This window comes from Diaporthe amygdali (genome assembly GCF_026229845.1).
Source record: "Diaporthe amygdali strain CAA958 chromosome Unknown NODE_42_length_345209_cov_65_521073, whole genome shotgun sequence".
In the NCBI taxonomy this organism is placed as follows: domain Eukaryota; kingdom Fungi; phylum Ascomycota; class Sordariomycetes; order Diaporthales; family Diaporthaceae; genus Diaporthe; species Diaporthe amygdali.
Genome location: NW_026517062.1, coordinates 151898 through 172385, shown reverse-complemented (window position 1 = coordinate 172385; position 20488 = coordinate 151898). Strand labels below are relative to the sequence as shown.

The following is a 20488-nucleotide window of genomic DNA, read 5'->3' as shown; positions in this document are numbered from 1 at the left end:
CTGTTCCTTCTGGGGGACCCACGCTGTGGACCGCCTCCGAGTCAAGGACTCAGGGACTGTCATTGCTGTTGTAGATTACTCTCCGCGGACAAATACATCACGGTAGATGAGAGTGGGTTTGCGAGAGACGAGGAGCTGGGTGTGCAAGAATGTGCTCGTTGTGCCCCGGGGCTTCCGGAATGTCAGGACTTGTGTCACAGGTTGGGTTTGTTGTCTGCAGTCATGTTGAATGCCAGCTGACAGCAAGCGATGGTGTGAGGCTCGCACAGTGACGGACCTTCACAGCTGTTGTTAAAGAGCGTTGACTACCGCTGAATCACCACAAGAGATGGTGCAGTGTCGATGGATGGCAAGGAGATCAGTCACGAAGGATAACACTTCCACAGCAGCATGGCCTGTACAACAGTATTGGGGAAAACTCTATCCAAAAACATCACTCAGGTACCGGTCCTCCTTCTGCCGCAGCATCCACTCCTCCGCCTCCTCGGCAGACACCTCGGGATGGCCCTCGCGATAGATGCGCACACATACCTCATGCGTGCTCCGGCCGAGCCTGCTCGCGCTCCCGCACACCAGGATCCTCGCTCCGGCCCTAAACAGACGCCTCATCTCCTCCCTGTCCGCCCAGATGACCTCGTCCACGTGCGCTGTGCCCTGCTCCGGCGGCGCGCACCTCGAGAACGCCGCCCTCACCTTGACCGCACCAGCGGCCTCCCACGCCGCCAGCTCGTCCCGGTACAGGAAATCCTGCGCATGGTCCCTGCAGCCGAAGTACAGCACCGCCGGCCCGAGGGCATCCGCGCCACGCGCCCCGGCGACGGCGGCCCGCTCCTGGATGAAGGCGCGCATCGGCGCGATGCCCGTGCCGGCCGCGACCATTATGACAGGTGTCTTCAGGTCCGGCGGCAGCCGGAACTTGGACGCGTTGGTGCCGCGGATGGAGCAGCGCAGACGGGAGCCCGCGGGCAGGTTCGACAGGTATGAGCTTGCGACGCCGGCGAAGGCGCCGTGGCCCGACAGCGCGGGCGCGCCCTCGAGCACGTCGTAGGTGATGGAGCAGGTCACGCACGCACTGCTGTCGTCGTCATCCGCGGCGGCGGCGGCGGCGCCAGCGGGAGAGGACCTCGCCACCGTGCAGCTCGGGAAGGCTGTGGTGGTGCTCGGCACAGGCGGGTAGACCAGGGGCGAAGACGAGATGGAGTATTGCCGTGGAGCCAGGGGCTGCAGCATCGCGAGGTACTCGGAAAAGGACAGCGTGCAGCTGGGGAAGTCCTCGAGAAGGTCGAGGACCGAGACGCGCTTCTCCAGGACTTCGCTGCGGTAAGCGCTTGAGTCTGATGAGAGGGTCTTTAGTTCCTCAGAGGCGGGCAGCTTCGCGGCCAGCGCGGCGACCTGGCGCTGCGAGGCCGGCGTGGCGAGCTCGACTCGGGTGCCGATGAGCTCGTAGGCCGTGATGTGTTCGTCTTGCTATATTGTCTCTCATGTGAGCGTGAAGTCGCTAAGACTCACTAAGGGAAAAGGCACAGAAACTTACGAAGCCGGTGAGATATTCCTTAGAGGTTCCAGTAACCGTGAGAAGGTCGTCCAGATGGAGACCGAAGCGGTTCATAACACGCCGAATCTGTTCGCGCGGGTTGACAGGGAGCACGACGAGGTAGTCGCCGCTTCGGTACCTCTGGCCAGGAGGCAGCAGCACCTCCATGTGCTTCTTCTGCGGGCCAACGCCCGCCTTGACGATCTCGGTGTTGGAGAGTATGATCCCAGTGGTGATCTCCGGCCCGGCCAGCTTAGCCGGTGCCTCCGGGTGGACGACCTCCACCTTAATCTCCTCGGCCGTGACCTCGGCCGTGGCGCCGCTGAGCCTGCGGAGGACGGGGAATAGGCCGGCCTTCCAGTCCTCCCATGGCCCGAGGATATCCTCGCTGACGTCCACCAAGCCGAGAGGCATTATGCGGGTGGCACCCAGCTTCTCCATGAGGTTGTCGACCAGCTTCGGGACGCGGTGAAATGTTCTCACCCAGTCCTTGTTGCCGGCGCCGAATACAGCGTAGGAGACTCCCTTGAGCAGGCCGTTGTCCCCAGCGGCGGCGCGCGTTTCAAGCCATGCGACGAAGCTCTTGGCGTTGTCGGGAGGCTGACCCTCATACGAGGATGTGATGATCAAGACGGGCTTGTCCGTTGGTAAGTTTTCTACGCCCTCGTCCAGGTTGCGAACCCCATCCGGAACCTGGAAGCCGAAGCTCGGTGCGTCGTGCTGAAAGTCCTCTGCGAAGGTCTTGCACGTGTTACTGATGCCGCCAAAGAAGATGGAAAGTGGCTCCAACTCGGCACTTTTGTCGGTCTCGTGTGCTTTGCGAGCATCAGACTTGGCTGTCTTTCCTTGTCCCGCCGCTGGATACACCTTATCCTTATGCGGTGCGCCAGCCAACCCGACCATCTGTAGCACTTGAGTATCAGCAGACGTGACAGGCATGAAAACCTGAACAGGAATCCTCGATATCACTCACCCGGTCCTTTCCTGGCCGACGCCGAACTTTAAACTTGAAGTCGTCCGGCTTGATGGTCAGAGTCGGCTTGATCTTCAGCTGGTACTCCGGGTCAGCCAGCTCGATGTTGAAGCGCTGGAAGATCAGGGCCCAGGCCGTGATCATCTCCTGCTCCGCGATGGCCTTGCCTGGGCACCCTCTGGAGCCAGTTCCAAAAGCTTTCCATGCGTTTGGCGGGTTCTGCTCCCACCCGCCCTCGAGAAAGCGCTCCGGCCGAAACTCATCCGCGTCGGGGCCGTAGACGCTCGTGTCGTGGTGCAAGCCCCGGAGATTCAGCATGATAACCCAGTCTGGATTGATCTTGTATTTGCCGCCGATGACCGTCTCGCGCTTGCTGTGGCGTGATATAGATGAGATGGGTCCAAGAAAGCGCAGAGTCTCTCTCATCGTGGCCCATAGGTACTTGAGCCGCGGGATGTGTTCCAGCTCTATGGCGTTGTCGCCGAGGACCTCGTCGACTTCTTGGTAGCACTTTTGCAGCTTTTCTGGATGTTTCAAGAGGTTGTACACTATTTTGTTTAAGCTTCGATAAGTCTGGGAGTATAATATCGTGAGATGGTGATACTAACTCATGAAGTTCATAGTGCCACTGGTCGTCTCGTGGCCAGCAATCTGCTCAGTATGTCAGCTAATAGTGAATTTAGGTTCGAAGATTCCTCAAGTGAGAATCCAGTCAGTGATCACGTCGGACCGCAGCGTACTCACCAAAAACGTAAGAAACTCGTTCGAAATCAGCTCATCCGACATCGACTCCCCAGAGACAGGATCCTTCCCAAACAACATGACATTCAAGAGATCATTCAGCTCGGGCTGGGGATTCGCCTTCCTCTCAGCAATGACACCAGCACAGACACTGTGCATGTACTCAATATCCTCCGCCAACTTCTTGCGCGAGAAATACCGCAGCGCGTTCTCGACCGCCATGCGGTTGGTCACCTTGCCAGCCTCGACCAGTGCGTCAGCCATGGCCGTCATGAAGCGCGGCGGGTCCTCGGCATAGAAGCAGTTGAAGCGGTAGTTCATGGCGCACAGCCCGATGACATCGAAGGTGAGCCGCGAGAAGTCGTCCGGCCCGGACACCTCGTGCTCCGGGCCCAGCCGGTCCCACTTGAGGATCATCTGCGACACACAGTCGACCATCTGGTCGAACATGCGCCGCACCGCGATGGGCCCCATGGCTGGGATGAGGATGCGGTGTCCGACGTACCAGTCCTGTGGGGAGAGTTATGGTCATCAGGTTGGATACTATGAGGCATACGTGCTTTGGTGACGGTTAGGCACTTACATGTTCGTCCGAGTACGCCGTGAACAGCCCGCCCCCAACCAAGACCCGCAGCGTCTCGAGGTTGCCCTTGGTCGTCTTTTCGAATCGGGCCTCATCGCACACCTCGTCGATCAGCTCGTGGCTCGAGACCACGACGACGGTCCTGCCGAAGAGCTTCAGGCTGAAGATGGGCCCGTAGATGTCCGCGAGGCGCCAGACGGAGGAGACGAAGAACGTCGGGTCGATCTCGCCCGCGTTTCCGATCAGCCACTTCTCCGGCGGGTGCGGGATGGGCTCTCCTGGGCCGTCGAGGCTGGGCTCGACAACATTGTCTGGCTTCAGGTTCGGCTCCTTTTTGTAGGGGCAGGCCATGGCTGGTCAGAGATGGTGTTGTAGTCACGAGAGAACAAAGACAGAGGGTGTGCACTACAGGGCTCATGTAATTCAATACGGTCCAGTCCCGATGAACTGCGCTCACACTTTGGATCTCCTGAAACCCGGTCTATTTATATGCCAAGATCGTACCTGTGATCAATATGCAAGCCGTGAGGCTAGGGGTCGTAAGGGCACATCGTGGGTTAACGCCCAGCTCACAAGCAGCTTCGATAAAGGGCAAATAACCACAGACATGTTGTTCTCCTACGCAAATCCATAGTTCAAGCAACAGACAACTAACGCACCTTCGCTACCCGAAGCAACTCAAGCTCGACGAATTGGCGAAGTCACCCTGCCCGATAGTGAGTAGCCTGCGTCACGCTGCGCACCCGCTCTTCCGCGCCGGCACTAAGGCAGCGCTCGCAGCCCGCGATGTTATCCAGAAGAGAAGCATGATAGGCCAATAGTTCGATTCTGTGGCATTCTACCTTCGTAGCCTTAATCAGCGACGAGCATATGAGCGGGGGACCACGAAAAGCAGCCTCGGTAGCTAAGACGGAGACAGGATCGAAGGAGGCTCTTCCCTGGTCAGACAAGCTCGAGCGTATAGTGGTTACGTAGTTTCTGCGTATGTTTCCCACTTGGATATGAACCATGTTACCTTGTTTGAAATAGGTTCTATGTAGACTCCCGCGAATCCATGCGTTTGAGCACCATCTGTTTAGCCAGTCGCAACTAGTCCCTTCAGAGTAAACCTCCTCCCATGGGAACCCCAGCACGCGGAGTTACGAACTGACCCTCATAGTCGATATAGCTAGCTTATACGTAGGTTACTATCACATCACAAATAAGTGAGTCCAGGGATGCAGACATACGCAAGCCACGTGCCGTATCGTGACGATAGACCAGTAAGACATCGTCGGGGCTACCACATGGTTTCACGAATATAGGCCAACCGGCCTTCAGCTAATACCCGAGACAGGCCTCAGAATTCATCCGCAGAGACATGTGATATGAGACATGTTGGTTTTCGGTACGTCGAGCCGGGAACGTTAAAAGTGTAGGTGAAATAGTAAATTTGATGATGCACAAAAAACAGGTAGGTTATCATTTGTTCGATATACCAAAGCCGCTTCACTCCAAGCCATGCGGTGTCATGCTATGCTAAACGCTCTTTTTGCTGTCAAGAACCAACCTCCCTGCCCCTTCAAAATGCGCTGTATGTGTGTTCGTGTGTATGTATGTGTGTTTGGGATTCGCCCTGTCCTCCACTCTATCTTGTTCAAGCTCTGTTCACTTGGACAGTCATGCTTCTTGTGAAGCCGAACTCATCCTCCGATCTTTCCCTCTGATTAGAAGGCATGTCCCTGATGCGGCGGCATTGGGCCCCGTGGGGTCCCCGGCGTGCCTGGGGTACGAGGACCCTGCGGCACGAACTGTCCCGGTGGGGGCATAGTCATCATGGGTCGACTGAATCCTCCCGGGCCAGGAGAAGCGTTCCTCATCTGACCTGGGCCAGGACTCTGCATCCTCATCGGACCTGCACCCGGGCCGGGGCTGTTCATACGCATCTGTCCCGGACCTGGAGAAGCCATCCTCATCTGACCAGGGCCTGGAGAGGCCATTCTCATCGGACCCTGTCCAGGACCAGGGCTGTTCATCCGCATGGGCGGCTGCATGCCGGGGTTCCCGTAACCACCCTGGGGTTGGCCATACTGAGGTCCACCCTGCTGCATAGGTGGAGGGCTCATGGCGTAGCGAGGCCCTGGGCTCATGGAGCGTGGGCTTATGGGACTTATAGGCATACCTATACCAACAGGCGGAGGAGACAGAGTCGCTGACCGTGGCGGGCCGGGCTGCTGTGCAGGGTATCCTCCACGACCCATGCCCGTGTTATATCCCATGTTACTCTGCATTCCCATGCTGCCACCATACATCGACGGAGCTTGAGCGTTCATCGGACTCATGCCCATGCTGCTCACATTTCCAATGCTCATGTTCGACGCTGCTCCGTACATCTGCTGCTGAGCGTATTGCTGCTGTTGTTGTGCGTATTGCTGCTGCTGAGCGTACTGCTGTTGCTGCTGGCGCTGGTGGATAGCGTTCTGGACGGTCTGAGACTGGTAGCCCTGCTTCATCTGAGCTTTTTCCCTCTCACGCGCATCAATCGCTCCCACAAGGCCTGGCCCCTGGGCCTGTTGTCCAGGGCTGTTGTTAGTAGCCATACTGATCAACGGCGTCCCTGTAGTTCGGGCTAGATGCTCTTGCTCGCGTGCTGACAGAGTCGCACTCGTGGCTCCGCTGCCGTTCATTCCCAGTATGTTACCTGAGCCTTGGGAGGGAGGGCGTTGTAGCAGATCCACGCTGCTGGACCTCGAGTGCCGTTTGGTGAGGTAGTCCTGGCTGCCCGTGCGCTTCATTGGCGGAGAAGACGCCATCTGTGAAAGCGCGTTGCCCGAAGGAGTACGCTGGTGGGCATACTGTGGAACTGCTGCGGCCGCTCTTTGTGCTACAAACTCCTCCGGAGAAAGTGCACCATCTCGGCCGCTGCCCCCACCGGCTGCCACGCCAGGCGTCCATGCAATGCTCCGACGCTTAAGCGTGTCCTCAGACTCATTGCGTGCGTGGCTGAATTCAGCTGTGAAAGGTGTGATATTCGCACTGGGTGTTGTGGGAACGGGCGTCTTCCGCGGTCCAGGAGAGTATGACCTCGGAGGCTGAGCCGCAGGTGGGTTAGGTGGCACCCAAGGCCCGCCGGCCACAGTCCGGTCCACACCATGAGCAAGGTTGAGTGTAGGACCAAAGTTCATATCAGGCATATCAACTCGTGACCTGCCAGAACCGGAGTCGGACGCTGCTGTGTCTCCAACCGTCTTGAGCACACCGGCACGAGGCCGCTCCCTGGATTCCTGCGTCTCGGTAGACTTGCGGGTGCTAGCATAGTCGGGGCTATCCGTTGATGCAGTGTCATCATAATTGCTGCTGGCCTCACTCCTCATTGTTCCCTGACGCTGCCTTTGCCGCAATGAGTCCTGTTGGTCGTAGTCACGACGGTGCGCCTCTGGAGAGTTAACCAGCTGAAAAGCAGCCTCGTCCAGAATATGATTGCGAAGACTACTGTTGGTTGATGGAGAAACGGGCGTTACATCGCCTGTGTTGCTTCGCGAGGATCCGTTGCGTGAAGATGCGGCCTTGGACTGGAGACTATCTGTCCGCGCTGGCAGAGGCTTCCGATGGATCGGCGGGGACGTGGCTGTTTGCAGCGGAGGAAGTGGCTTTCGCTGAGCTCCGGGTGGTGGCGTCCTTCGACTATGAGGCGGAGGACCACCCGCTCCATAGCCCTGATAAGGTTGATGCGGATTTTGAGGACCAGGCGGCCCCATCATTCCAGGCGGCGGTCCCCTGTTGTCCTGCGAATAACCAGGCGGAGGCATCCCACGACCTCGACCGCCTCCATGAGGTGGAGGCGGAGGCCCGCGTGACCCTTGGGACCCTGGACCGGGAGGGAACTGACCTCTGCCACCTTGATTCGGCGGATAGGGAGCCTGACCGGGCCCTGGGCCTGGGCCTTGCCCTGGGCCTGGGCCTGGAGAGGGGCGTCTCTGTCCGTCTCGAGGAGCGCCAGGTGCCAGAGGTGATCTGGACCTCTTCTGTTCAAGGCTCATCTGTGGTGGAGGCATGCCAGGAGACCGCGGCGGAGTGGGGTTACCGCCGGGGACACTCAGTCCTTCACGAGATCGGTTCTCATTAGCAGACATTCCTACCGAGTTAGCATAAGCGTTGGTATGTACCGCTAAGCCCCGAGGGTCTGCTGGCCCAGACGAGGATCCTGCGCTATGCTCATCGCTGTATCTCTCCCCGCCACCTTCCATCAGAGCAGGATCTGTGTTGGTCTGAAGGGCAACACCCAGCTGCTGCAGGGTCGCACTCGACAAACGGCTTGTGGCCCTCCGGAGTTCTGGGGAATGATAGGCTCTCTGGGGCCGAGCCGTGGCTGCATGTTGAAAGGACGGCGGTGCAACAGGCTCCGGAGTACTCATGTTGTGTAAGCCCTCCAGATCTCGCACTGGCGGAGCCATGCCTGGTTGCTCATCTTCCGAACTGACACGCTCTGGTGTTGAAGCAAGATCATTTGCAAAGCGTATGGGTGTATGGCCGCGCGGCGGTGTTGGGCCTTGTCGTTCTGCTTGGAGGTGGGGCGCGAAGCCCTCGAGACTGCTTGGACCCCGAATTTGGGTATCTGAGCTGTTGCGCTGATGGCCAGTCACTCCGGCCAAGGCGCCCGGCGCACGAGCCCTATCACCGGGAGGGGCCGAGTCATTACGCGGACCAGGGGTCGAGGCAGAAAACGATCGAGAAGTTCTCACGGAAGGCCCGTCGTCCGCAAAACCCACTCCTCGAGACCTCGCGCCACCTGGCACAGAAGGGCCGATGCTGAGACGCTTGCTCCTGCGGCTATCGCTGCGAGCTGCGGCTGGCGTATCGTCTACGGCGTTCATCCTTTGACCCGTCAGCTCCTTTAGCTTCTTCTTCCAGTCCCTCTCCGACCATGAGCCACTGCCCTCGGTGAGAATCAAATTCGTCACATCGAGTATCTCCAGGTAACCATATCTCCTATGTTTTGGCATGGCGAACATGAGCGATCTCGAGTCCAAGACACTCGCTACCAGGCGCCCGGGACGGCCGTACAGCCCGAAAGTATCCCACGTCGGGAACATGAATCGCAGCAGCATCTCGAATCCGTTCACAGCTGGGGGTACTTCAGGCATGATGAAGACGAAGCCTTCGGTCGACGATGGCGGCTCGGAATGAATGGTGATGTTGCACTCAATCTTGATCAGGGTCGAGGCGTCGATGAGAGACTTGGCCTGAGGGTAGATGGCGTAACAGGAGTAAGCATCCGTTATAGAGGCGATCGGCTTGGTCTTCTTCTGTTTCTTTCCGTCCTTCTTGGTGTCGTAGAATTTGACATCGCCTTTGAGCACAGGTGGTTTTGAATGGTCGTACGGTGATCTCTTTCTCATCTCCTTCTGGAACTTCTGGAACTCCTTCTCGTCCGGCGGTGATATGACGCACCAGCAGCGTCTCCATGGAACCCCGGCACCAAATCGCACGCGCACCCATGCCTCTGTCTTGAACCTTGCCCTCTCCATGATGAGATTGATATTGTTCACAGTCTTGCCTTTGCCGGCAATCAGTGCGCCCGTGTACGCTTCTTGCAATGTTGAATGTTCGAACATGGCCAACCGAATGCCCGCCGTCCATTGCAACAAGGAATGGTGCGAGTTGAAATGAAGCAGGTATCGGTTCCTCCCCGCCGTTGATATGCTGAGGATGTTCTGGAGTGGTTGCTCGTCATTGGATCTCGTAGGCAATGATTCGATCTGCAATACTCGTTAGTGCCCAACACAAACACACACGCATACACAGATGCACGCAGTCTCCCCCTCCCGCCAGCTGTCATTTACCATTTTTATAGAGGCATCGGTCAGGTTTATAAACTTGGGCAGCACCTCGCCGTCCTCGCCGGCTGCGTCAAGTTCTGCTGCGTCCCACAGCGACAAGACCGTCCCTACAAGTTGCGCAAAGCATTCCGTCCATGTTCGGTCTGGGTTGGGCCGCCCATCTGCAGTGCCATTGTCAGAGCCAAGGTCGGGGTGCGGAGTGGCGGATTGAACCTACGTGTGTTTTGATCGTCGAGTTTGAGAAAGTAGCCCTCCTGGTACAGCTTGTTGGAATGGCTGTTTAGGAAGGTGAAGATGGGCTGAAGCTCCGGGATTGTATCGTCGCCGACGTCCATGAGGGGCGGCTGGAAGGTCTGTACCATGGACAAGGGGCGGCCAGAGTTGCTGCGATTCCTACCCCGAGGGTTATTCGTCGCGGGGGGTTCTACCGGCGACGATGGGTGTATCGGGGACGAGGGCTGTATAGGTGTCGAGTTGCGGTGTGGGTTCGGCGCACGTAGAGGATTGGGGCCGTCGTGGGGAGGCGATGAGTTGGGCGTCGAGCTATGTGAGCCTTGTCTGCTATGCCCAGATAACTGGGACATAAACGAGAGGACTGGTGATTATTTGCGAATCATCAGCACTGATTAAGAAGGAAGATTAAACAGGACAGGGGGGCAACGAATCGTCCCGCAGGCGACAGTAAGTTGACCGGCTGGGGGCACCTAGAGTGACTGGGAAATTTGTCTTATGGGGGTGGGTGCGGGTGAGGTTGGTGCAGCGGTAGGGGTGGGGGTGGTCAGAATGCGCGGCGATGTGTCAGGCTATCATGCGGTGCGGTTGCGGTTCGGTGCATTTCATTCATGGGGATTTGAGATTGTGAGCGCGGAAGAAGAGCGAGACAAGGTGAGGCGAGGCTAGCAGCGAATGCGCGCGAAAGGTGGTCGAAAAGGGCAAGGGGGGATGGAGATGGAGGAGCCTACCTCGACTTCGACCCATTTTTGTCCTCCCCAGAAATCCCTTAATTGCGCGTCGCCCTTTTCCCTTCACACTCCCCCTAAAAACTGGAGCGGGTGTCAGCTAGCCAGTCGGCCAGGTGCACGAATGTCTCTGGGCTGAAAAGGGTCTCGGCCGTGCCAGAAAAAGGTAATAATTGGAACGGGAGACGCCAGACAATGAGCGGGCGAATACGTCAACGGCGGGCTGTGCTGCGCTGAGGTCGGCCTGGATGGAGTCTCTGCTGCTCTGGTGGGAGAGTCTTCTCCGGATATCACGGCGCAGTCTGTTGCGCGGTGGGACAAAGGGTTTCTCTTCTCACTTCTCACCGACTCACCAATTCAGGTGGATTTGAGAAGGGGACAAAAAAGGAAATAGTATCTCACAGGCTGGTGTGCCAGTGCCGCTTAGCGAAAGGCGGCGTCACAGAACGAAGGCAGCGTGCTGCTCTTAAGGCGCTGGTGACGCTCCTCCCTGTAAGAGGCCCTGCAGCTTCACGTCGAGCGAGAACGGTCGTGGTGCCGTGGCGCAAACTCGCTCGATGGGCAGCGCTCAGCAGACCGGCCTGTGCAAAACGATGGTCGGGAACGCAGGCGAGGTTTTGGCAAAGGTAGCGCCGGGTTTCAAGAGGTGAAAAGGAGACAAGGCGAGGAGGAGAGCTTCGGAGTTGCAGGAAAGCTGGAGGTGTGAACTTGCACGGATTATTGATGCAAGAGACGTACGTGATCCGCGCGACAAGGGTCTGGCTTTCATACGTCAGGACACCAGCTTGCAGCTCTTGCACGGCTCCATCTGGCGTCCAGGTTTCGTCTCGAGGTCTAATGGCATGTGGCGTCTAATTCGCCGGCAAAGGAGCTTCGCAGATCGTAGGTCTGTCCTGTGCGATCCTGGGTTGTCCTGTTCTGGCTGCTGGTAGCAAGATGGTCGCCTCCTAAGACAAGTCAACCTGTGCCGTGACCTGTGCATGCACATGTGCCATCTGCCTTGATCGTGGTGTAGGGGCCAGCAGCAAACGAGTGGGTTCCAGTCGCTGCCGAGTTCAGTTCTCTGTGTGCAGTGCGCAGTGCAGGGGGAGGGGGGCTGCGACAATCCGAGTTGTTTGGCCGTCGACGGCGACACCGTTGCCTCACTGCGCGCGTCGTGTGCGTTCTTGCCAGGTCAACCCCGTGAGGATGCTGAGGTGGACGTTGGACGCAGTCGGTACCTAGTGCGAAGGGTAAAAGTATAAGAATGCCGTACGCCAGCGAGATCACGACGAGTCAGTTGTCGATAGTGTCTGGCGTCTGGCGAGATGCGAGATGCGAGGGCGGGCGTAAGTGGTGACGTTACTGCCCGAGACCGAGAGTAGCGAGCGTGCCGTCCAGCTGGGAAGGGTAGGTAGCTTCCCGAGAACGCAATCCAGACGGTGGAGCAGGGTCAAAAGATAAAGAGACACTCGAAGAGCTCCCCGGGCGGGATCTAGACCGGCCGGGGGGTGTGGAAGGCGTCTTCGTTATAACTCTGCAGAAAAAACAGGCGAGCCGCCGCTGGGAGGCGTGAAGCTGGCTGCAGGGCAGGGGCTGGCAGCCAGGTCGATTTGACATCGGATCGCTTCTAGCAGGATAAAAGAAGTCTTGGCTCCTCGTCCGTTCTTTCTTATTTGTGCTTCCCTGGCCAGCCTGACCTGACCTGACAGCCTGAGCATTGGGCCCATTCCAAATGCCTTGCCTTAGGTGCTTAGGCACTTTGTTAGTCTATGATCCGCATGCCCTGGATCATGATGGCCTAGCAACCGTAGTCCAAGGCAAAGCAAGCCAAGGTAAGGCACAGTCAGGTTCTTCGTATGACCCGAGGTCTATCTATATCTCTCTCTGTGAGTCGTCTCTGCCTCCTTCCATGTGCTCAGTGTGATAAGGTTTCCAGTCAGGAGCGCCGAAGGGGTCAACGGCTTGGCACGCCTGAAGCATGAAGCACGTTAATCACGATGAGGGTATAGCAGGCGTCCTCAGGTCACGGATCCTGCCACAGGTTGGCCATCTCGATGGGCAACAACCTTGTCCGGGTTTTAAATAAGATTTTTTTTCCCCAGCATTCGTCGTCGTCGCATGTTTTTTCCCTGCCCTTTCGCATGCTTCCCGTCACTTGGCTGGTCCTTTGCGGCACTAGTCGGTGGTCACCGACCTATGAGTCTCGCACGCCCAGAGAAACGAGTTAGGCGAGCCGCCTAAGACGGAGGTGGACTGCAAGACTGCAGAGGTACTTACCTGGTCGAGTCTAGGTCAGCTTGGGAGCTTGGAACGCACGAGTACCTTGCCCGCGCTACGATGACTGTTATTGCCGTTTGCCGTTTCTGCCGTCCACCCAAGTGCAGTCACCACCTGGGCGTGGCTGTCTTGGGCATGGTCGCACACCTGACCGCGTCACCCAGGCCATGTACTGTGTACTGATGTGGCTGCGGTCGGGGGTCAAGTCGCAAGAAGCGCCGGCCTTGTGAGCGAAGCGAAGCGCAGTGGATGCATTGGGGGTGGGCTGGCTTCCAAGTTTGGATAGATGGTTGGTTCCTGGGCCTCCTTCTCCCATGCGAGGGTGGAGGCCAGGGGGTCGCAGAGCATTTTGTCCTCAGTGCCCGGGCATTGCTAAGGTATGGTAACGGCACAGCTCAAACGCAGGTACGGATACGAATTTGTGGGATACGGAGCAATACGCCCAAAGTTGTACAGAAAGTGTTTCTCTCCTTCCGAGCTGGCCACGACCCACCCGCCCCCAAAGTCCCCAGGACCCTGATGAACATCGTCAAGATCAAGATGGCTGGAAGAACGGTCGCATCTCGAGACCCTTATTACTACACACACCGCATCATAAATACAAAAACTACTACGCAGCATTGTGTGTCAGCCTCAGCTGCAGCTTGCGGCATTCAGCTGTTCACAGTTCCACCAAGGTGCTGGCTGTGGTGTCTGGCCCATCTGCTGCACTTCTGCCGTTACCAGCCACTGGCGTACTTCTCGACGGCACGTTCGGATGAAGGTATTACGCCCCAGGTTAGCCGGGCATCCTTCATGCACCTGCCACCTCGTACCTGCCCCGTCCGCAGCATTAGCGGCGATCTTCGCAGTAGTGATCCAGAGGTTGCAGCTGGTCGTCCTGCGTCCTGCGTCCTCTTCCGGGTCTGGGCATGGTCCTTTTTCCCTCTGGACCTCCCTGTGACTGAGGCTTGCTCTGTGGTCTTGGCAACATGCGATACACGGCAGAATCAGCGTCTACGAGCGAGTGGTAATAATGGATCGAGAAGATTAAAAACCCCTCCCAGCTTCCCGCCCACAGCGCTCGGTGGTTGGCCGCTCCCAAGACTTCGGCTCAGGTCGAGAAGCCGCTCTCCGGCCCCTCGGTATCCACTCGGCATGCCGTTGGGTTTTGACAGCTCAATGCCAGCCAGACCAGATCAGAAACAACCTGTCAAGCTCGGGTATCAAAAGCTCCTTTTGCGCTCGCAGGGCGTGCCACTGCGCCAAGGCCATCCAAGGCCCCTTGGCCTTCGATCTACTGCTCATGATCGGACAATAACACGAAGGTGACGATGCTGGACAGACGGCACACGTCTTGACCAGTCTCCACACTCGGTCCCAAGCCGTTGGGGCCCGGTGTTGACGCTTGGCGTGGACTTCGCCAGGTGGGACCTCCCTGCAATTCAACCTCGATATCATGTTCATCTTATTTAATCGCCCTCACTTCTCCTCACCGCCGCTGCCTCAAGTCCGGGGGGCTAGCCTGACGACGCTGTGGTCTTGTTGGGCCACCGAGCCACATTGTTCACGCAACCAGCAGAAAACACACCTGGAATGCTATCCATTCTCAGGACCAAGACCGAAATCTCTTGGCCCTTCTGCTCATCGTACCCCCCGTAGACGATTTTCAGTGCTGACTTCCCGGTCTTTCCGGCAGCCATCTCGGGGCCACGGACTTGATTCTCCCGTCTTCCTCCTGCGTTGGCTCACATGACTCCATTCGGAATGAGTGAGCACCCCGGTCTGGCTTTTCAATACCAGCCATCATTTATTAGCCTTGCATTGACCAGTCCACGCCGCCGTCACACTGGCGCATGATCTCATTGTGCTCGGGATAACTGGCGTGGCACCCAAAAATTCACCGCCTCGGAGAATCAACAAGGCGTAGTCGATTCTGAGGAGCTCACAACCATGCAGCTATTGCCGGACCTTGATGATCCATCTTGGCCAAGTCAAATTCTTGCCGCCGACCCAAGACATGTACAACACAACGCCATGTTGTACCCGTGTGCTTATTAGACCCGCCCCCACAGTAGATGATCACTTCTGTTTGGGATCCTCCGAAGTATGTGATGTGGCTCGACGAGATTGATCATAACTCGGCAAACAGCACAGCCTTCACATTACGTCGCCTTCTACGCATACAGAGTACGCAATTGGCGTATTTGCAGAGTCTGACAGAGCCAAGGGTCCAAATGCCCATCACATCTTGCACAGCCTGAGCAGCACCCGCAGTTCCGAGATTCGAGGAGCTCTAGATGCCGTCCGATCCACACTCGGCCGATCTTACCAGGGGAGAAGGAGCTCAGTCTCTCTCACTCCCGGCCGCTGAGCTTGACCGGGCCCAGACCGGGCTGCCGGCTGACCTAGCTACATAGCTCCTCAGCTCTGGTGCGCGCCTCGCACGCCCAACACAGCTGTCCATCGCTCGTGGAGTGCATTCAGGATGTGGCACGCACACACTACTGCAAGCCCATGTGGCTGACTGCAACTACATGATTTAGGTAACGGGCTGCACTCTGGCAATCTGTTCTCCCTCGCAGGATCCGGGAGCAAGCTTCCTGGACCTACGTCATGCTGCTCTGGCTGCCGTCGTATTTGGCGCCCGCCCCCGGTAAGGGAGTGCCGCGTTGGATGATCGAAGCGCAAAGCCTGCACGCCTGCATCTCTACACCCAGCCTCAGAGCTGGGGCTTCCTAGGTCACAGTGGCAGGTATGTGACACGAAGGAGCAGGTGCACCTACCGATTCTGCAACGCCAAGGCCAGAGCATTGGCAACAGGTTGGCGGTGGAATTCGATGCTTCATGCTTGGCGTGGAGCCAGAACATGATTTGTGCCAGCCAGGACAAGCGATGAAGAGACCGTTATGCCAGCTGTTTACGTCCAAGTGGTCGAAGAAGCATAAAAACATCATCGCTTTGCTAGTCTCTGAATTGACTTCAGAGCAAGAAATTCATAATTACTATAGGGGGTAGCTTCGCATGCATTATACAATGACATGGCTTTATAGCCAGACAATGCTACGCACAACTACTCTGGAGTAAAACTACTGTTGAAATTACGTGAGGCTTGACACAAAGTCGCATAAAGGACACACCGTGACAAGTAGCAAAGTTGTCCCTCAAAATAGACGTTTCCTCTGACTGAAGCTTTATTGCCGCTCCTTCAAACAAAGTCGTCATAGCTCACCTCTGCCTCCATAATCCGAGGAAATAGTCTTCTCACTTGAATTAGAGTGTGCGGTCACACTGTCCGCATGGAAAAGGCACACAGGTCTAACAAGCTCATGGAATGCAAGAGGAATCGCCAGAGCCAAAGACTATGCAACCGAGGGAGCAGAGACGGAACATAAGGCTGCTAAATATACCAAGATATGTACCTGATGAGACAGTCGGTCTCTTTGCGGCTGGCCTGCATCTCCATGCAAGTGCTTCCAAGTTTAGTGCTGACCGTGCATGTCATGTCGGCCAACTTCTCCTTATCGAATCCTACCGTTGAACTGTAATTCTAGGCTGTGGATCTGCCGGTTCTAGGAGTCATCAACTTATTAACGCATTTTGATGGACTTGTGTTACGCCCTCTATTTTTGATCAGAGCCTTATCGTCCGGCTGAGGGTCTCCGGTAGATTGAAGACTCAGCATGTCCGTTGCTGCAGCTTCACAGCCATTGCGGCCAGAGCCCGCCCATATGGACATAAACATTCCAAAACCAGCTGGTATGAAGGCGGCCACCACCGCTTCCAGCCCATCCTACGCCGTGCTTCTGTCCGGGACGCACGTCACAGGCAAAGAAACCTTGGCTCCCTCCCTGTCAAAAGCACTGGGCTGCCAATGGATCAAGGCGGAAATGGCCCATAACGCCGCGACGTTCGGGGCCCGGTCGCAGGCCAGGAGGGGTTTCGACTACGGCAAGGTCTTCGGGCGGATCTGGTCGTCCAAGCTGCAGCGGCTGGGCTTCCTGGCGGGCGGCGGCGAGCCAGACGGAGAAGTCGAGCACGGGGCCGAGGCGCCTCGGAGCAATCCTGGGGTGCAGCAGTGCGCAGCGGTCATCTCCCTATATCACATGCGCAAGCCCGCCCGTGATGCTATCCGCGCCGCCATGCAGGCGCAAGAGGTCAGGCCCGTGTTTGTCATTTTGCATATCACCGAGGAGACCTTGTCGGGGAGGACGCTCGGCGCCGAGGAGCCGCGGCTGGCTGAGCAGATCATGGCGCACAAGGTTGCGGATATCCAGGTGCCGCTGGAGGAGGAGAGGGATGTCATCCTGGTCGACTCGCTGCGGGACGTTGACGCGTTGTTCCCGGAGATCCTGGAGAGGGTTGCCCAGCAGCTACGGATGGATGTGTGAGGAAGAACGGTTGTCGTGTCCTGTGTGCTTGAGTGTAAAGGGTTTCCCTTTATCAGTTTACTGTGCTGCTCATTAAACAAAGGTGATATCAAGCCTTGGTCTTGTTTTACGGGAGATCTCCTCACATTACAGTCTACCAGCGATAATGATGGCAAAGAACTCAATATTAGAAGCCAGGTGCTCGGGATACCAGATTATTCTTTAGACTTTTTCTTCTTCTGAGGAAACTTTTGTGAATATAACTAGAAGTTTAACAATCTTATCAATTACCATTCATTCATACTTCCTTGTGTTAAACTCTTTGAATACTCGATGTGTCGTAATCTACCATCAAGAGAGCGACGTAAAGAAAGCATCTCGTTCAAATTTGCTTAATTCCATGAGCTCTTACCAGGAATTTCCCAACAGAATTAAAATGGGGCCCAGATAACTAGCAGATCTTGAATGGTGGCTGAGAAGAAATCAACATCAGCTGACATCTATGCAAACAGTCTGGACTGTCTAGAACCTCTCACATGTGCTCTGCCCATTTGATGATTTGTTGACTCATGTGTTTACTTGACAGCAACTCCACTACCAGTAGCCTTATTAAAAGGGCAGAGGTTTGATTGAGCAAGGCAAGATATTCAACAAGTGGAGTTTATTTTGATCACAATGCGGACAAAGGCCAACTGAAAATCAAATGGCTGATTGCAACTGCGGCATTGTATGATATAGAATGGCAGCAAGGGAGGGTCCACCACTTTTGTCCCACAGTATAGACCTTGGACTGTGTCTATGTGGGTTGGCAACTAATTAGTCTACATGACAAGCCGCACATATTGCTTTAGAAGTAAGCAGATGACCAACAATTTCAACCTGTTTTAAGGATCGTGAGGAGACGTTTTGAGACTGGGTCTGATTCAGTAATAGATAAGATTTTTCAGTACAGGTTTAGTACCAGTCTCTATCTTGCATTTTGGCAGTGTTGAAAAGAAAGGCGACACTGCCTGGATGATTGTCTGCCAATGGTTCAGTCCAGGGGCAAGACAACTCCAGACTGCAGGGATTTTAATTGTCAAGGGCCATCCCCATCCAGATTCCGATGACCGGCCCAAGCGGCTGACAACCCAGGCGAGCAGACAGAGTGGATTTCTTGAAGCAGTCATCCTCTCAACCTTTTTTTTCAAGGCCCAGAAATCCTCTTGAACACCGCACTTACTCAAAAATACTGCTGAGGTTCTGAGGAAAGAAAGACAAGATCAGTATCCAGCGCATCGGGATGTTTCTTCTGCTCGGTTGACGATCTGCGGCCCGCCCCCCCTGGCGTAATCCCTGAGTGCCACTTTAAGCTCCCGATAGGCTTATCGCACCCTCGCACCGCTGCAACGGCATTTCCCAACTGAGCGAGCAGCAGCGAGATCTTCAACAGTTTCCCAATTTTCGCGACGCAGTTCAAGCGACGTTGACAACAACTCCCTCGAGTTCTGAAGCGCCTCATCGCTGGGATGAGGGAACTATTCCTCCCTCAATCGGCCTCCATCCCTCACCAGCTCCGGAAGGCCTTGCTCTCCTCCGTATCGCGCCGCCAACACCTGCCGCCATGGTCCTCTTCCTCCCGCCATAAGCGAGAGTTGTTCTCGTCATCCTCAACAACTGCCCTCGATGCAGCGCGGGACTCGCACGCCGGCGGCAGCTCGCAGAACCCACAGCAACCAGACGGGCAGGACCACGACCGGAACATACGGCAGCAAGACACGTCGCGGACGATTGCGGCGCCCCCGCCCAGGCTCCCCTACAAGTTCGAGACGGGCATCTCCCTCTTCGCCAAGCGCGCGCCGAGGCCCTTCCCCCCTCCCTTCCTCTCTCCGCCCTCGGGATCCTTCAGCGACCCCCTCAGCACGCATCACCAGAGCCGCGACCGTCGGCCCAAGGTCAATGGAGAGCTGATAAAGGGGTGGACGAATGGGGACGATGCCGCCTTCGCGAGCGAGTATTTCGTCGGCGCCAACGACGGCGTGGGCGCGTGGAGCGCTCGGCCGAGGGGCCACGCCGGGTATGTCTCTCGTCTCTACTGCTAGCTGGGATCTTGGTCGTGATGTAATCTCGTGGGCTTACAATTGGGATATAGACTGTGGGCGAGACTCATTCTACACTTCTGGGCAATGGCCATGAGCGAAGACGCTTCGCGAACGCGCGGGCCGAGCGATCCACCCTACGTGCCAGATCCGATCGCATACCTAGAAAAGGCCTACGAGCAGACGAAAGAGGCGACGTCGGGGCCTGACTGGCAGGGAACTACGACAGCCACAGGGGCACAGTTATTCTACAAGGCGGTAGACGATGCGGAGTCCGCTAAGCCGCCAGCGCAAGGCGAGACCAGCAAGACCGCGCCGGTGCTGTACGTGACAAACTTGGGCGACTCGCAGGTCATGGTGGTACGGCCGAGCTCGGGGGAGATGGTATTCAAGACCAAGGAGCAGTGGCACTGGTTCGACTGTCCCCGGCAGCTGGGGACTAACAGCCCGGACACGCCAGCGCAGAACGCCGTGCTGGACCAGGTACCAATCGAGGAGGGAGATGTGGTCCTGGCGATGTCGGATGGTGTGATCGATAACCTGTGGTCGCACGAGATCGTGGAGAATGTGAGTAATAGTGTCAAGAGGTGGGCATCAGGGGATGTGGGGAGGAGGACAAGAAGCAGCGACAACCCTGGCGGGAGTGGATCCATGGCCTTTGTCGCTGAGGAGTTGATGTTGGCTGCCAAGACGATTGCGCTGGACCCGTTCGCGGAGAGCCCGTTCATGGAGCATGCGATCGACGAGGGCCTGCCAAGCGAGGGAGGTGAGTCTGCTCTGATTTGTATCTGCATGATAATGCGCACATTACTGACATGCCTTCTGTCAGGCAAGCTGGATGATATCACTGTCGTGGCAGCGTTGTGTACGCGAAATGATGATGTGTGATCATCAGTTGTGCTGGCACGGTTTGCGTGTCATGCGCGGACTGATCTGCTCAGACCCAGGCGTAGGAGAGGAATGTGAGAGGAGGTCTCTGCTCCCATGCCGTTGTCTTCTTGTGCTGTGCTTCAGAGGAGGGTGAATTCGAGGGAAAAGTCATGGAATCAGCATCAGGAGTTTCGGAGTTCTGAATTGGCTTGCCTGCGGGCATCACTTGTTAGACGACTTGGTGCAGTTGCAGCGGCCAGAAGCGGCTCACTGCAAGCAACCTTATTTCTGCTGATCAGCCGCTGTCAGAGAAACTGTGGGGC

General features: G+C 56.7%; 4 protein-coding genes across 4 annotated transcripts; 2 read left to right on the top strand and 2 right to left on the bottom strand.

The window, feature by feature from the left end:
- Positions 1-420: 420 nt before the first annotated feature.
- Positions 421-4182, bottom strand: J7T55_007098 (cytochrome P450; the record flags this gene model as incomplete). Its single annotated transcript, XM_053134147.1, has 6 exons — positions 421-1467; positions 1535-2437; positions 2508-3055; positions 3116-3158; positions 3252-3758; positions 3832-4182. 6 exons carry the CDS (start codon positions 4180-4182, stop codon positions 421-423), a joined length of 3399 nt encoding a protein of 1132 aa, XP_052988049.1.
- A 1355-nt stretch (positions 4183-5537) lies between these two features.
- Positions 5538-9985, bottom strand: J7T55_007097 (uncharacterized protein; the record flags this gene model as incomplete). The annotated part of the gene is made up of 3 exons (XM_053134146.1): positions 5538-9569; positions 9654-9811; positions 9868-9985. The coding sequence occupies 3 exons, from the start codon at positions 9983-9985 to the stop codon at positions 5538-5540; spliced, it is 4308 nt and encodes a 1435-aa protein (XP_052988048.1).
- A 6593-nt stretch (positions 9986-16578) lies between these two features.
- J7T55_007096 (uncharacterized protein) lies at positions 16579-17238 on the top strand (the record flags this gene model as incomplete). Its single annotated transcript, XM_053134145.1, has 1 exon — positions 16579-17238. The coding sequence occupies one exon, from the start codon at positions 16579-16581 to the stop codon at positions 17236-17238; it is 660 nt and encodes a 219-aa protein (XP_052988047.1).
- Positions 17239-18725: 1487 nt separating this feature from the next.
- J7T55_007095 (uncharacterized protein) lies at positions 18726-20183 on the top strand (the record flags this gene model as incomplete). The annotated part of the gene is made up of 3 exons (XM_053134144.1): positions 18726-19273; positions 19349-20061; positions 20125-20183. The coding sequence occupies 3 exons, from the start codon at positions 18726-18728 to the stop codon at positions 20181-20183; spliced, it is 1320 nt and encodes a 439-aa protein (XP_052988046.1).
- Positions 20184-20488: the final 305 nt, after the last annotated feature.